Source organism: Phaenicophaeus curvirostris, chromosome 24 (genome assembly GCF_032191515.1).
Source record: "Phaenicophaeus curvirostris isolate KB17595 chromosome 24, BPBGC_Pcur_1.0, whole genome shotgun sequence".
Taxonomy (NCBI): Eukaryota; Metazoa; Chordata; class Aves; order Cuculiformes; family Cuculidae; genus Phaenicophaeus; species Phaenicophaeus curvirostris.
In genome coordinates this window covers 2,096,757-2,112,073 of record NC_091415.1, presented here as the reverse complement: position 1 = coordinate 2,112,073, position 15,317 = coordinate 2,096,757, and the positions used below count along the sequence as shown (strand labels likewise).

Genomic DNA, 15,317 nt, shown 5'->3' with positions numbered 1-15,317 from the left:
GATGTCTCCTGGGTGCCCGGCAGGCGGGTACCGCTGCTTCCATGGCTACGCTGCTGCTCCCTGAGCCAGCAGAATCCGAGCAGGGGAGGATGCTTGTCAGCACCGAGATCTGCTGCTGATGCTGCTGCAGCTGGCACTCCGCCCTCCCTACCTGCGAGTGAAACGGGGAGTGAATGATTGGATTCTTTCCACCTCTAAAACAGGGGGATAATTTTAGTTCTCTTTTGAAATGTTATTTTTCCGTCTGGAAAGATTCAACCCCAGTACAATGCTCATTCTGTCAAGTGCTTTAAAAATGAATGTAAATTTATTGTTAGCAAACCCTTAAATCACGGGTAAGTATTATGCAAAGTTCCCTGGCTAATCGGCCCTGCAGGAGCATCGTGCTGGTCGTGTCAATGTGCCCCTGTTCCCATGTTCCATTGCTCACTGGGGAGCAGGGATCTGATTCGCCCTCTTCTTCAATCGATATCTTGTTTGAAGTCCTGGGGGCAGAGAGGGTGGGGAGGAAAACTGCTGAACTTTCCAGATTGGAAACAGTTAAGGATGCATGACGATGGCAGAAACTGTTTTTCTTTAGAGCTTCAAAAGCATAAAATCTCCTTTCCCAGGAGACAGGAAGATACAGTCTAGGCTGAGTTTTGCTGCACCGTGTGTGCCCTGCCATGAGGTTGGGCTGGGAGAGGGTCAGAGTTGCCTGGTGATGAGGAGATGGTAGGTGCAAAACGCTCAGTGTCTCTGCCTAACGACCTTCACCTCTTAACTTTATAATGCAGAAACAACATGACAGGAGAACGTTTCTCCTGCTTTGCGCCTGATTGTCTTTACTCTGACTCCAGCTCTGCTCCACCAGAAGTGGAATCCTGAGTTCTCTGCAGCTTGTGTTTGGTTTTTTTTTCTTTCCTTGACTGCTTTTATTAAGCCAGAAAATAAAACGCTGGAGCATCTTTGTAATGCATTGAAAAAGCCTGAAGCCTGGTTTTGAAATTGGCTGTTTCAAAAGTGACAGGCAGGGTGTGGAATGCTAGACATGAGGAAGCAGAAAGAACGCCTGGAATACCGCACTGGATAGGAACCTGACCTTTATAGAATCATAGAATCACTAGGTTGGAAAAGACCCATCTTCTCCTTTAAAACAATCCCTGGTACCCAGCCGCGGGCAGGCGATATTGTTGAAGCGAGCGCTGCAAATACCTCAGAGCCGGAGCTCTGGAAGTGCTGGCAGCACATCCCTGCGCCAACTGCAGGAGCCTGAGTTTTTAGATCTGCTTCAAAGAGCAGCTTAACTCTCTCTTAGATCAAGATGATTTGCTATCTGCAAGCTTCAGTTAGAGGTATTTGGAGCTGAGCCTTCAAGCCCATCTCTTTGCCTGATCATGACTGGGCAGCTCAGCACCTTCCAGAACCAGATTTATCCACACATCCCCGCTTTGAATTCACTGGTGTTATATGTATATAAAAACATGTGTATACGTATATATATAAATGTATATATTACTTCTTGGCTCTTGGCGTCTCATGTAATAACTGGCTTGGGACAACCAGGGTCCAGACACTCCCGTTTGCAGTCCAGTTTAACAGTACCAGACCAGACTGGGAGAAAGTGGTTCAAACTGGAGGTAGCTGCAGAGAACAACTGGAACGTTTTGGTTTTAAATGACAGTCCTTTCTTTGTGTTCATTTTCTATCTGGATTTTTGAAAGATCTCGTGATTCTAAAACGTGGCCTGTGCTATTTGAAGAGCTATGTGCTATTTATGTATTTTTGAGTGTAAACATGTCCTAATTATACAGCTACTGTACAGCAGAGTATTTAATGCGCTGCAGCACGGTGAGGATAAATAATGCTGTTCTGAACTGCAAAATGAGAGATGAAAGAGCTGTAAAAAACGAGCTGTGAAAAATCAGAGGCAAGTGGGAGAAATGACTGTATGATTGTATAATATTTCACCGAGAGGGCAAATCTGAACTTAAATAATATCTTTATTTGTTTTGTCCCATGTCCTCCCCCCCGCAGCCCTGTGCATCATCCAGCGTGGAGGCAGAGACGCTATTTGACAAGTAAAGTGGGGTGAGGGAGGTTAAGTGAGAGAATAAGCACAGTAGCAGCCTTTTAGTTTGTTAAAACAGATTGCTCATTCAGCTGCCCGGGACGCGGGAGGGAAGCGCATTTCCATTTCGCCCTGTCTGGAGAGGAGCTGCTTGACGGCCCCTTAGATGGGTAGAAGATGCCAAACCTTCAGCTGATTCCTCGTTGAAACAGTAGGAATCGCTCCACGGCTACATATGGAACGAGTTCCAGGTTTGCGTGGATACATAAAGCAGGAGGACTTGGTTCATCTTTTGCTCCATAGACTTCGGTCTCATTCTGTACCTCAGCATTATGTCAGAATCCAAGCACCTAAAGATGCAGTCAAAGAAATAAATTGCCCACTCATGATCTTGATGGTTTTTTCTGCCTTTCACAGAAAATGAAGGAGTACCTGGAAGGCAGGAACCTGATAACGAAGCTCCAAGCCAAACACGACCTCCTTCAGAAGACGCTGGGAGAAAGTGAGTTGAGGACCCGCTGGTCGCTGTTAGCCAGGCTGTTGCACTCATCGAAGTAGCCAAGCGGCTGGTGTAACGCTCTTGGGTTACTGATGCAAAGTGGACAGCCTCATGTTTTATGAATTTACTTTTCCAATCTGCTTGACGGAGAAGCCAAGTGACCTACATGGCTCCTTGATTAATTGTGAACAGAAAATGCTTAATGAATCACTAATATGCATCACTTACTTGTTGAAATGAAGCGTGTGCCCATTTGTTCATCCTGTCCTCTCCCCGTTCCCACACGTTCTGCTTCTCGCTTAAGAATCTGTGTTGGAGTAAACCTTGTGATTTATGGTTTACTGATGGGTTGAGAAGTATTGCCCTGTTAGGCTACTCAGAAGTTCATTTGTGTGGTAGTTCAGCTGCTTCTCACCTCTGGGGGTTCCATCCAGACCGAGCTAATGTGTGTGAGCACAGGCTTTTGTTAGGAGAGCAACAAACACACTTCAAAGCATGTAAAATATGTTGCCTATCCAGAGGGCGTTCGGCAAGGGGCACCAGCCAGAACTGAATATGCATTTGCTGTTAGTGTCAGAACAAAGGGAGATTTCTTTCCCTTCATGATATGGGCAAATCCTGTTGGCCAAACACACTTCAACTATGCATCCAAGTTTCCATAGAAACCTGTCTGCCTCATATTTGCAGAGGAGAAGGCTTTAATAGTCTAAATGTCAGGTCAGAACATGGCTGGAGTCGTTGCTGGGTTTCTGTGCGGTAGCAGGGCTCGTGGTTTGATACGTAACTGAACTGGACTCCCCGCAGTTTATGGCGTGCAAATCTTCTCAATGAAAACTTAAACAGCATGTGGTCTTTGAAGTGCTTTGCTTTCAGTTTAAAAATGCACTATAAAAATAAAATCCTTATTGCTCCAGTAATTAAGAGTCCCATGTTTAGCAGCCCTAAACCGCTAGAAGGTAAGGGGAGGATGTTGCTGTTGGTTTATTGTTGAGCTTTATTGTTTAAAGTTGTTCATCTTTTCAGCTGGCCTGTAGAAAGGGTGGGTGAAGCCAAAGATCTGTGTCCTCAGGGTATTTTCCTTCTGCCTCTTAAAAATCTTGGAATGGCACCCGTGCTGCCCCTGTGACTAATCCCATTCCTGGATCATAGCTGACCTCTGCATACCGAGACCAATTTCCTCTTAACCTGCCTGCCCCTTGAACCCATCTCAAGCTGTGGTGGGGGAAAAAGAAGAGGAAATTAAATGTGATTTCTGTATTGCTGTGCAGATTTAGAGGCTGCTTCTGTTTTCATCTGGTTGCTTTGCAAACCAGAGCTCGCGTAGTCGCTCGGAAGGGACTCAGTGTGTGTCAGGATGAGCTCCAGCAGCTTCTGAAAAAACCACGTTTATCATTTGTGGGATGAAAAGGAGCTGAGAGAGGGAGGTACGACCCATCTCCAAAACCACATTAGCAGGTTAATGGTACAAACTGGGGACCGTGCCTAGACTTATCCATAAAATGTCACTTAATTGGGAAACAGGAAAATAAAATCCTTTTCACAAGTCCCTGAAGTATGGTTAGGAGCTTTAAGGAAGAACGTGCATGCAGCTGCGGGTCTTCAGTCCCTGGAAATTCATGGGTTTGTTACTTGTTTTGTTCTTCTTTGCCCCATCTGCAGGTGACATTTATTAGTCCTTTTGCAAATTACCTTAATCTAAAGATGACAAGTTTCCAGTAATAAAAATAGCAGCAAGTCTTCCTATCTACAAGTAATTATGTCCCTGCCTACTGTACACATTTGTCACCCTAATGCTGGAGCCCCTTGATGTTGCCACAGCCGTGTAATTTATAGATATGAATATTCTGTGATGGAAATTGGACAGATGGCTGGAAATCCTCTTCGGAATAACATTTTCATGTAAATTATGTGCTGTTTTGGCTTTACGTGGGGAGAGGAAAGTGCCTATCGAGATGTGTTCAACTAATCATCAGCCATCAGCAATTAGATGTTTCCCCAGTTCATTCTTCGAGCTCCCCAGGAGCAGGAAGGACACTGTGGGGAAGGTGGATTTTCAGCTGTTGTAAATCAGTATGATTTCACTGATGATCATCGAACAGTTTGGGTTGGAAGGGACCTTGAAGATCATCCTGTTCCAGGGGGCAGGATATTTCCCATTGGATCAGGGGGCTCCAAGCCCCTTCCAGCCTGGCCTTGAACCCCTCCAGGGATGGGGCAGCCACCACTGCTCTGGGCAACCTGTTCTAGGGCCTCCCCATCCTCACAGTGAAGAAATTCCTCTTTATGTCTAGTCTAAATCTGCCCCTCTCCAACTTAAAATCATTCCCCCTTATCCTATCCCCACAAGCCTTTGTGAACAGTCCCTCCCCAGCTTTCTTGTAGCCCCTTCAAGTACTGGAAGGTCACTCTAAGGTCTCAGAGCCTTCTCTTCTCCAGGTTGAACAAGCCCAATTCTCCCAGCCTGTCCTCGTATGGGAGGTTCTCCAGCCCTCAGATCATCTTTCTAGCCCTCGTCTGGACCTGTTCCAACAGCTCCATCTCCTTCTTATGTTGAGGATTCCAGAACTGCCTCTCTTGCTCCTGGTTGTGCTGCTTGAGAGCGATGCCGGCGTTAGCAGTAGCCGTTAGCTTGGCCGCTTCCTCGCAATCTCCGTGCAAGTTAATGGAATGTTGTTATAAATATGTTTGTGGAAAATAGCATTAAACGTCTGTCTCCCGAAATAGCTCAATGCCAGCACGTTCGGTCTGTGGGCTAACAAATCTGTGAATGTTTCCAATCTTACGAAGGGGCTTTTATAAAGTAAAATCTCTCACCCTGCCATTCCCCTGGGAAGGGGAGGGAGAGAGAGGTTGACAAGCCCAGTTTTTTTGGCAGCAAAGTCCACAATTAGAATGCACAGAGAACTCATTTTCAGAAACAATACTTTCCAAAGAAAGAGTCCTCGGGCAGCCCAAGCTGTTTCCTGCCTTTTCTGGTCGGCTGCGGCAGAGCTGGGCCCGCGGGGATGGGCTTTGGTGGCCTCTCCAGCAGCGCTTCTAGGGGAGGCAGCTGCTGCCCGGCTCCCCACACCTACTCCTACCCCCTCCAATGGTTTTTCTTCTCCTTCTCCTTCCAAAACTGGTTTTACAAAGCCATTGCAAGTATTTTCCTGGTCCGCTCTCTTAATGCTGTATTTCTTTGTCTTCTTTAACAGGTCAACGGACTGACTGCTCCCTTGCCAGGTAGGTGTGGCTCAAGGGATCTCTCCTTAAGGAAAACCTGATGTGAATTGCTCACTGAAAGAGGGGAGATTGAGATGAGATCTTAGGAAGAAATGTTCTCCTGTGAGGGTGGGGAGGCCCTGGCCCAGGTTGCCCAGAGCAGTGGTGGCTGCCCCATCCCTGGAGGGGTTCAAGGCCAGGTTGGATGGGGCTTGGAGCCCCTGAGCCAGTGGGAGGTGTCCCTGCCCGTGGCAGGGGTGGGACTGGATGGGCTTTGAGGTCCCTTCCAACCCAAACCATTCCATGGTTCTAGCCCAGGATATGCATCTGTTAGAACAAGTTATTAATTTAGCTAATATATAACCAAATTCCTGGTGGTTAAGCTGGCTTTTAAATGCCATTGCTGTTACCTACGTCAGTGCAGGGTAGTGGCACAGCTCATACACGTATTTAGTAACCTCTGGTCAGCTGAGTAATTAATATTCCTTGTGATTCAATGCCTGATTAAACACCTCTCACTGCCTGTGGCTGCACTGGGCACCCGCTGCAGTCGTGGCTGTACACAGACATGCAGGGCTGCCTCTTCCAACAGTTTTAGCAACTGCTTGGGGTTAAAAAATAAGCAAGGATGGGGAGGTCTTCTGCACTTTCTTGCCCTGGTGCATTTAATCCACATCAAGAAGGGGATGGGCAGGTGTGGAAAGTGTTTAATTTGGCACTGTCAGCCAGAGAGTTGTTCTTCAGACTTGGGTTTTAATAAACCCACTTGTGTTTGCACAGGGGAGATGGATCTGCAGGGTTCATCCACAGGGTTGGTGTGCAGGGCTGAGTGATGTAAATCAGGAAGCTTTTTATCCCATTGGCGAGTTCTGCTTCGCCGTGGAACTGGATTGTGGCAGCCGAGAGAACCTGGAGAATAAACTTTTCCTTTAAAATTGGGACCAGTGACAGAACCATAACTAAGCTGCTCCTGATGGGGTTTCTATAAAATGTAACAGATCTCCATCTCCCAGCTGATGGATTCAAGGGGCTCTGCTGGGCATGAGGAGCTGGAGCAGGGACTGTGCATCATCCCGCTTCGTTAACAAAAGGAAGGTGATTACTACTGATCTGGAGTCATTACTACTTTTCACATTCCTTACAGCAAAGCAAAGCTGACAGGTCCTAATTAGAGCCTGACATCTGTAATAATAAAATATTATTCATCATGAAACAATTTTAAATATCAAAGAATCATTACTGCTAGTAGTTTAAAAAAGACCTTATTGTCTGTGACAGCCCCTGGAATCTGATTTCATCTTTTTTTTATTCAGCAGTTTTGATTTTTATAAAAGGAATTTCCCCTGAATTAACACATTGTACAGTCTTTTTAGAAATCACACTTCTAATCACCTTATTTATAATTCAGCAGCCATCTGCCCTAGCAGGGAATTGGCTTGAGTGATACATTAGGGCTTCGTTTTTACAAGAAACTATAGGAATTTTAAATCCCGGTAATAAATTTTGAGGGGAAAAATCCTGGCAAAGCAAGGCTTTTTTCTGTTTTCCTACAATTAATGCCTCCTGACATGAATAAATAGGACTGTTACGGTGTATACTGAAATGGCTTAGCCTGGCTGATGTATGCTGGGGCTTGAGGGGGAGTTGTGTTATTTGTTTCTTTGAAGTCTTATCAGAAACGATGATAAAGACGCGGCGATGGCAGCTGTGACCAGCACAAATAGGCATCAGCAGCTCCTGCCTCTCCCGCTGGAGAGCGGCTCGTGGGGAGAACAGCTCTGTGCAGCTTAGAACAAACTTCAACAAGGAGCCCAATATTACAGATGTCCATATGGTTGGAATTAAAATGTCAAGGATAGTCTTTTCTCCAAGCAGTGGACTCGCTGGTGTCTGTTTCAGGTTTTTAGTGATTTGAAGTCGCTTAAATTTTTCTTGGAGTTCCCTAAATTGAATGAGACAAAGTCTTTATGATCGACTTGTATATCTGGCTCCTTCCCTCCTCTGAAATACGGGTGGTTTGGAATGCTGAAGGAATGAACCGATGATAGCAGAGGATTATCTTGACTTTTCTGTTCTGTTTTTCCCTCCTCACCAATGGGCTGATCCCACCAGCGGCAGGCGCAGCTCCACCGTAAGGAAGCAGGTAATGACCATTTCCCTAAGTAACGGAACAAGGAGGTGTGTGTAGAGAGAGATGGAGAACAGGCAGGTGTCTTTGTCCTTCCATCTTGCTCTTACATTGACCTTTTCAGTCGTGTTCAAGCAGAACTGGTGTCTGCTCATCCAGTAACGGAAATCAATAAAACCCGATCCACAACCTTGATCCATTTACTTGGATAAAATGCAGAAATAACATTACTGTGTTTTGGCAGACCTGGAACCAAAAATGCCAAAACAGCACTGACTTTCTGGACGCAGAGATGGCTTACGGCTTTCATGCTGTTGTTTCTTTGTCCTCTTTCCCTTTATTTTCCTTGAAATCCCACAACAGTGCCATTAAAAGCAGTAACTGCTCACTTAGTGTGCCTTGGTGTAATAAAGACTTACAGCAGCGATGCTTTGTCTCTGGCTGTGGTGGATAATCTGTTACTTTTAGCACCTGATGAGCTAAAATGTGTTTCTGTGAGATATTTGAACTGTGACAAAAAGAGTAGAGGTCTGATTCAATCCTGGAATTGCTCCTATTTGAGATGTTTGGGGATCAGTCCAGAAAGTGAACACATCTGGAGCTGCGTGGAAGCAGAATGTGGCAGATGAGAGGACAAATTTGTTGCCCGTCCCCCCAACCCTTCCTTTTGCCATCGCTGCACTCTGATTGCTGCTCTTCTTGCTCTCGTTTCTCTTTGCGCAGGACTCCTCGCAAGCCATTCCCCTGGTCGTGGAGAGCTGTATACGGTTCATCAGCAGGCACGGTGAGTTTACGGACAAAAGGCATCCTGTCATAATTCCATAAAATGAGTGATGATACACACCTGAAATGCATTCAGAGTAGCTTGGGACGAGGTGCTTGTGCAGAGGAATCCTAGAGACTCAGTGTAAAGAAACCACCCCTGGCTGCATTGTTGATATTGCGTGTGCGATCACTTTTCTATATGGTTATTGCAAATAACTGACCTTGCAAATGTTGTTCTTCCAACAACACCCCTTTGTTTCTTGCAAAATAAGGTTGCCATCCTTATGTACCACTCATACCTCACCTCGCTTTGAGCTCTGGGATGTGGCCTTCACCAAAAATCATCATGCTTTTCCTAGAGGCAGTGCTATACTCTTAAGTATTTGAATGTAGGAGGTCAAGTAGTGAATTCGTTGCTTGCTTCTTGCTGCGATGAGATGATTTATACCTCTTTCAAAGGTTAACTTTGCAGCCTTGAATGCTGTAAAAGATTTGATATGTTTATTGTAATTTGTTTTCATTTTTAATCGGTATCATTTGTTAGTAGCATGTGAAGCAGCTGGTAATTAACATACGTAGAAAGAGGTTGAATTTATCTTCATTAACCAAGATGCAGAGCCATGTAGTGGGGCCTGTTTCATTTTCCTTGTTTAATTACCAGTTTAGAAACTATAATCTAGAGTCTCATTCTCATCATCACTTGAAGAACCAAGCGCTATAATGCTTCATTGAGGCTGTGCTTGGACACGTGCTGGAGAAATCATTGAAACAACATTGTCGTGTGAACCTAACCGGGGTTTATCACGTGATAAACCGGGGCCATCGGGAGGTTTTATTCTTTCATAGAATCACAGAATGGTTTGGGTTGAAAGGGAACTTAAAGCCCACCCAGTTCCAAGCCCTCTGTCATGGGCAGGGACATTTCCCACTGGATCAGGGGTGCTCAAAGCCCCATCCAACCTGGAATTTCTAGACTCGTATTCCTGGGTTAGCTTAGATCCCCAACAGAAAGGTTTTCCAACAGACTCAGCTGCTACCTGCTCTGACAGCTAGATTGCAGCCTCACAGGTACAGTTTGTGATTAAGAGGAATGTGCCTTTACACAACGAATGCGCTTTAGCCAGAAGAACTGCTAGAACTGCCTGCCTGACGCACTTAGATTGCAGGAATGAATTTCCTTGGAGGTTGCCTGCCTGGCATTTCTAAATGTGTTGCTGCGGAGGTGTGGGATGAATGTCATTTTCATTCTTGCTTCTCTGCGCTTGGGATTGTTTCTTTTCACTGTTCCTAGCTGTGTGTCACAGCTATCGGCTACAGCCACGTCCTCAATGGTTTCTCTGCACTGAGATAACAACGCAGAAATGCAGGGGAAGAGGCCACGAGTGCCTTCAAGAGAGCTTATTAGCTTATAGCCAGTATCTAAATAAAGCAAGGATGTTGCAGCGTGTCCTATTTCAGAAAGTCTACAGTTAAAAAGCTGGAATGAATGAATAGGAGATGATTTCTCTCCATGAAGCGTAGACTTTGTTCGTTAGTTGATTCAAAACGGTCGTCGCTCACCTTACACGTACCAACAAAACCCTTGTGATAGTGTGTTCCATTTTACGCTAGAACGTCATGCCTACTTGGTAGTCGGGTTTAATAGAATCATAGAACAGTTTGGGTTGGAAGGGACCTCCAAGCCCATCCAGTCCCACCCCTGCCATGGGCAGGGACACCTCCCACTGGATCAGGGGCTCCAAGCCTCATCCAACCTGGCCTTGAACCCCTCCAGGGATGGGGCAGCCACAGCTTCCCTGGACAACCTGTTCCAGGGCCTCCCCACCCTCATTGTGAAGAAATTCCTCCTTATGTCTAGCCTAAATCTGCCCCTCTCCAGTTTATCCCCGTTGCTCCTCGTTCTATCACTCCAAGCCTTTGTCAACAGCCCCTCCCCAGCTTTCTTGTAGCCCCTTCAGCACTGCTGATACTCACTTTTTAGCAGGAATGCTTTAAAGACTCTCCTAACCCTGAGATGGCAGGTTGTCCAGGGGTAATTAAATGCTTCCTTTTCAAGGGGCCGATTTGCTCTGGGCCTTTGCGGTCTCGCTCTCACAAAATAAACTGCTTCATTGTGTTGTTGGCCATACTTCACTTCTGACTGATGTACTGTTAGTTTATGACTTTCTGTGGGTTATAAAATCCTTGGGGGATCCTTCAGGGTAAGAGATAACAGGCATGGCTGTTAGAACCCAGTTATTCTGTCAGTTTGCAGAGAAGGGTTCATATTTTTTTTTACTCCGTAGTGCTGAGTTTTTTGTTTTTACGTATTCTCTATGTCTATAAGAGAAAAACAACCTTTAAAACACTGTATTTCTGCTGCTGTTGTGTATGTTTCCTTTATCATGTTATCCTTCGTCTAGTTAATGAAGGTGCCAGCTTATCTTATCTTACTCTTACCCGCATCTCTTACTATTGTTGTCTTACAGGTTTGCAGCATGAAGGAATATTCAGAGTGTCTGGGTCACAAGTTGAAGTGAATGACATCAAAAATGCATTTGAGAGAGGTAGGGAAGATCTGTTCCAACATCTCGGAAATTATTACCAAATGCATGACTTTGTTTAAATATTCCAAAAGGGCCTGTTTTGAATGCAGCTTCTATATTCTGATCCTTTGATTCCTGTTCCCCAAGTGAGTCAGGCCCAGACACTTCCCTGGTGCTCATTAACCTTGAGTGCTCAGTTGTTTGGCATTATGCATTCTATCTTGTAGAGCGTCTGTATAATAAATACTCTGGATTCAATCTTCTGTCATGTCTGATAGCTTATTGATTATTTCTAACACTGAAGGATAATAGAGGGTTTCATTATTGGGTGTAACTGCATTTTCATGCCCTCTCCCCACTTCCTCGGCTCTTTGGGAATAGGCTGCCTGCTAGGGAGTGAAATGTCGTGTTTTCCGTGTTCTTGATGCACAGCTTGTTACATTTATTCTAAATATCAGCAAGTGAGAGAGTAAATTTCAAGATGCTTAACTTGACAGAGCTTTTAATAGATTTGATTTTCTGTGTGAAGAACCATTCCATACAAAGGCAAAGAACGGCTGGGAGCCTCCTGACTCATCAGCTTCTGGCTGGGCTGTTCTGCCTAGCAGAGCAGGTTCAGAAGAGCTTGCTCTTCAGGCAGTCGTAGGGTCTGAGGATCATTAAGGTTGCAAAGACCTCTAAGATCATCAAGTCTCACCGTCTCTCCGTTCCTGCTTGGGTCAGTGAATTGATGGGGCTCATGTTAATTCCCAGAGCAAGTCACTCTCCAAGAGTACAGTTAACGTGTTTCTGTGCTCGCTGTTGGAAGAGATGAGGAGTGATTGGTTAGGCTCAGCAAGTTTAGGTTGCTTTTGGGAAGAGAGGAGTTTAGTGGACAAGGTATGTGAAACGCGGCATCTAATTCCACCTGTCTTCATCGCCACCTACCTGAGAGTTAAATCCTCAAGAACAGAGGGAGCAGAAATGTGTAGCATAAGCAGCAGGTAAAGGCTTGGTAACAGGCTCAAAGATCCCTTTTTAAAATGAAGGAAATTGCCATTCGTTTGGTGTTAACATGCAGAAATAAAAAGGGGATTTTTTTTTTTCCCCTCTCCATCGCACTTTTCTCTGTAAAGCATACAATATACAGGACTGATGAAGTTAACAATAATATCTCTGCAGTTTATTACTTCGTCCAGGACCCTTGGTGGCAGTTAATATCGAGGATAGTGCTCTGGTTTGTAGTGGCCCATTTATTATCTTGTGTGTTATTAAGATAGTACGCAAGCTTTGGCAATTTCAGTCACATAATGGATATATATAGCTTCAATTTGAGGATTGCCCCATCATTAAATCTAATCATATCTCAAAGGGAGTTTTCCCTAGGGACCAACTCCTTAAGTGGACATCTTTTCTTTTGTAACGCAGACAAGCTGTGGCATATCCACAGTGACAAATTATCTGTCCCGGAGACACTCCTCCCCATCCAATTCAACATCAGATGTCTGCGTCCCGCTGAGCCGAGTGCGCGATGCTCAGTGGCATCCTGCGAGTCCACTGGATGCCTCTCGGCTTCGGTTGAGTTCGCATAAAGAGCTGCTCCTGGACTCGTGTAATGTGCACCTTCATGGTGGAGCTGCGAGCTTCACACCCACCAAAATGTCTGGAGTGCTTGTCTCAAGCTTAGGTGCCTCCTTCCAGTCTGATTATTTCCTCCAGTATTCTGATTTTTCTTCCCTGTTTTTCTTTGTTTGTCACGAAGGGGAAGATCCGTTGGCTGGGGACCAGAATGACCACGACATGGATTCAATAGCAGGAGTTCTGAAGCTCTATTTTCGAGGGCTGGAGCATCCTCTCTTCCCCAAGGATATCTTTCATGATCTGATTGCCTGTGTCAGTAAGTATGTGAAGATCTGAAAAGAAATTCATTTTCCACTCTCATCTTCCACTTTCCTCTTTTCCTGTTTCCCCTTTCTTCTGGCTCCAGAATAACCTTCGTATGGTTGCTGTGTTTGGGTCCGTGTTGTGCTGGTACCCGGGGCTCTGTTAGCCAGAGCCTGGGCATTTACCTGCTTACAGCCCTATTTATTCTGATAGTGATTTTCTTATGAATGAGCAAGGAGATAAAATCAAATAGATTTTAAGGATGGCGTCATGGATTTTTCCAAAACACTGCTTTGTGAGCAGTTTCTTTTGAAAGAGAATAAACCAAAAACCTCCACTTATGAAATATAATCTTCACAAACTCCCATCAGGTTGTGTCAAAGGTGCCCTTGTAGGAGCAGAGGTTTCTTTCCCAGCATGTTTTCCCAAGAGCTGTTGGATACGGGCTGCTGGGATGCCTGCTGCCGTGCTTCCACGTACTCTCTTTAGTTGATGACGTAGCAGTCGTACACCTTTTAGCTCCATAACCACAAGGAGCATCTGTTGACTCCTGTAGAGAATATCCATCACGAGGGCAGTCACAGTCCCATTGTTAACATTTTTGATGGTTTCTAAAGGTGGTTCTGGTGGGCAGAGGGTTATTTGTGTTTTTTGGACATGAACAACCTCATTTTAACCGGCCTGACTATTGCCACATCATTCAGATGAATGGTTCTATTGTCCAAGCAGTGAAATGGCCTTTGCAGTGGCAGCCTTTGAAGTAAAGCAGAAGATAACTGCTTCTAAAATGACTTGTGGTTTTCTTCTCCTGATAAATGCATTTACAGAGTTGAATTCACATTATATGAAAAGAAAAATCTACTTCCAAATAAGTTCTCCCTTCTGAGATGATTTATTCTGCCCACTTATTTCTCAGTAGGCTGCTGCACACAGAGCTTTTTGCCTCACCCTTTAACTATGTTAATTTTCCTTTGAGCGTTACACAATTTCTTTTTTAAACACCCACCTTTCTAAGCTAACTTGAATGAGCTTTTGTGCCAGAACTATTGAAACAGATGACATCCAGTGCTCCCACGCTGGGAAGGATCTTACAGTGGAGTTTCGCGTGTTCGGGGCCCTTTGTTGTCCGAGGCTTTGCCAGCAGGTTCTGCAGCCTTTGCGTTTCCAGGCTGGGGAGCCCTGGAAGGTGTGGGAAATGGGCAGAGCCTTCCTCCTGCTGCTGCTCTGCTGGTTGCCCTTTGTAATGGTTTGTCAGGAACCATCATAGCTTACTGGTTTGGACTCGAGTTGTGTGGGCATGGCGATACGATGACTCGATGGTGCTCTTTTCTTTCTTTCAGCAATGGATAATTTACAAGAGAGAGCGCTCCACGTCCGGAAGGTGCTGCTAAACCTGCCCAAGACCACTCTGATTGTAATGAGATACCTCTTTGCCTTCCTCAATCAGTGAGTATCAGCTGTGACCCTGCTCTTGTACTTGATCCGTGTGCGTTTAGGCAGAGGGCACTCTGGCTGCAGGTGGGCTATGAGCACCAATAAGGCAGAAGAGTTAGATGAAGATTAAAGGAGAACGTCCTCCCCTTGCTAAGTCAGCACCCACTGTTTTTTATGTTCCCTCAGACAGGGAGCAGGATGAGAGGGAATGGCCTCAAGCTCCACCAGGGGAGGTTTAGGCTGAACATTAGGAAAAAATTTTTCACAGAAAGGGTCATTGGGCACTGGCAGAGGCTGCCCAGGGAGGGGGTTGAGTCCCCATCCCTGGAGGGGTTTAAGGGACGGGTGGACGAGGTGCTGAGGGACATGGTTTAGTGTTTGGCAGGAATGGTTGGACTCGATGATCCAGTGGGTCTCTTCCAACCTGGTCATTCTATGATTCTATGACTTTTAAACTCCTTCAGGGTTTTCTATTCACTTCTCCACTTTTCACACAGACCCAGACCGTTCAGCTTTGAACAGCAGGAAGCCCACAGCAAACCTTCCCAGCTCAGCTGTGCATTCTCCAGCTGACTATGTGCTGTTTTCTGCTGTTAACCCTCCTCCCCGCTTCTCTCTCTTGCAGTTTATCTCAGTTCAGTGAAGAGAACATGATGGATCCCTACAACTTAGCCATCTGCTTTGGGCCGACGCTGATGTCTGTGCCTGAAGGTCACGATCAAGTCTCTTGCCAAGCTCATGTCAATGAGTTGATCAAAACCATCATCATCCAACATGAGAACATCTTCCCAGGACCAAGGGAGCTGGAGGGCCCGGTCTATAGCAGAGGTGGAAACACTGAGGATTACTGGT

General features: G+C 45.5%; 1 protein-coding gene across 6 annotated transcripts in view; it reads left to right on the top strand.

The window, feature by feature from the left end:
• SRGAP2 (SLIT-ROBO Rho GTPase activating protein 2) overlaps window positions 1-15,317 on the top strand; it is a 97,196-nt gene that overhangs the window by 66,298 nt on the left and 15,581 nt on the right. For all 6 annotated transcript variants that reach the window (XM_069876080.1, XM_069876079.1, XM_069876081.1 and 3 more), the window contains 8 exons: window positions 2,468-2,552; window positions 5,744-5,771; window positions 7,863-7,893; window positions 8,602-8,662; window positions 11,112-11,189; window positions 12,910-13,044; window positions 14,372-14,477; window positions 15,091-15,315. In XM_069876080.1, coding sequence (XP_069732181.1) covers window positions 2,468-2,552; window positions 5,744-5,771; window positions 7,863-7,893; window positions 8,602-8,662; window positions 11,112-11,189; window positions 12,910-13,044; window positions 14,372-14,477; window positions 15,091-15,315 — 749 coding nt within the window. The remainder of the gene's footprint in view (window positions 1-2,467; window positions 2,553-5,743; window positions 5,772-7,862; window positions 7,894-8,601; window positions 8,663-11,111; window positions 11,190-12,909; window positions 13,045-14,371; window positions 14,478-15,090; window positions 15,316-15,317) is intronic.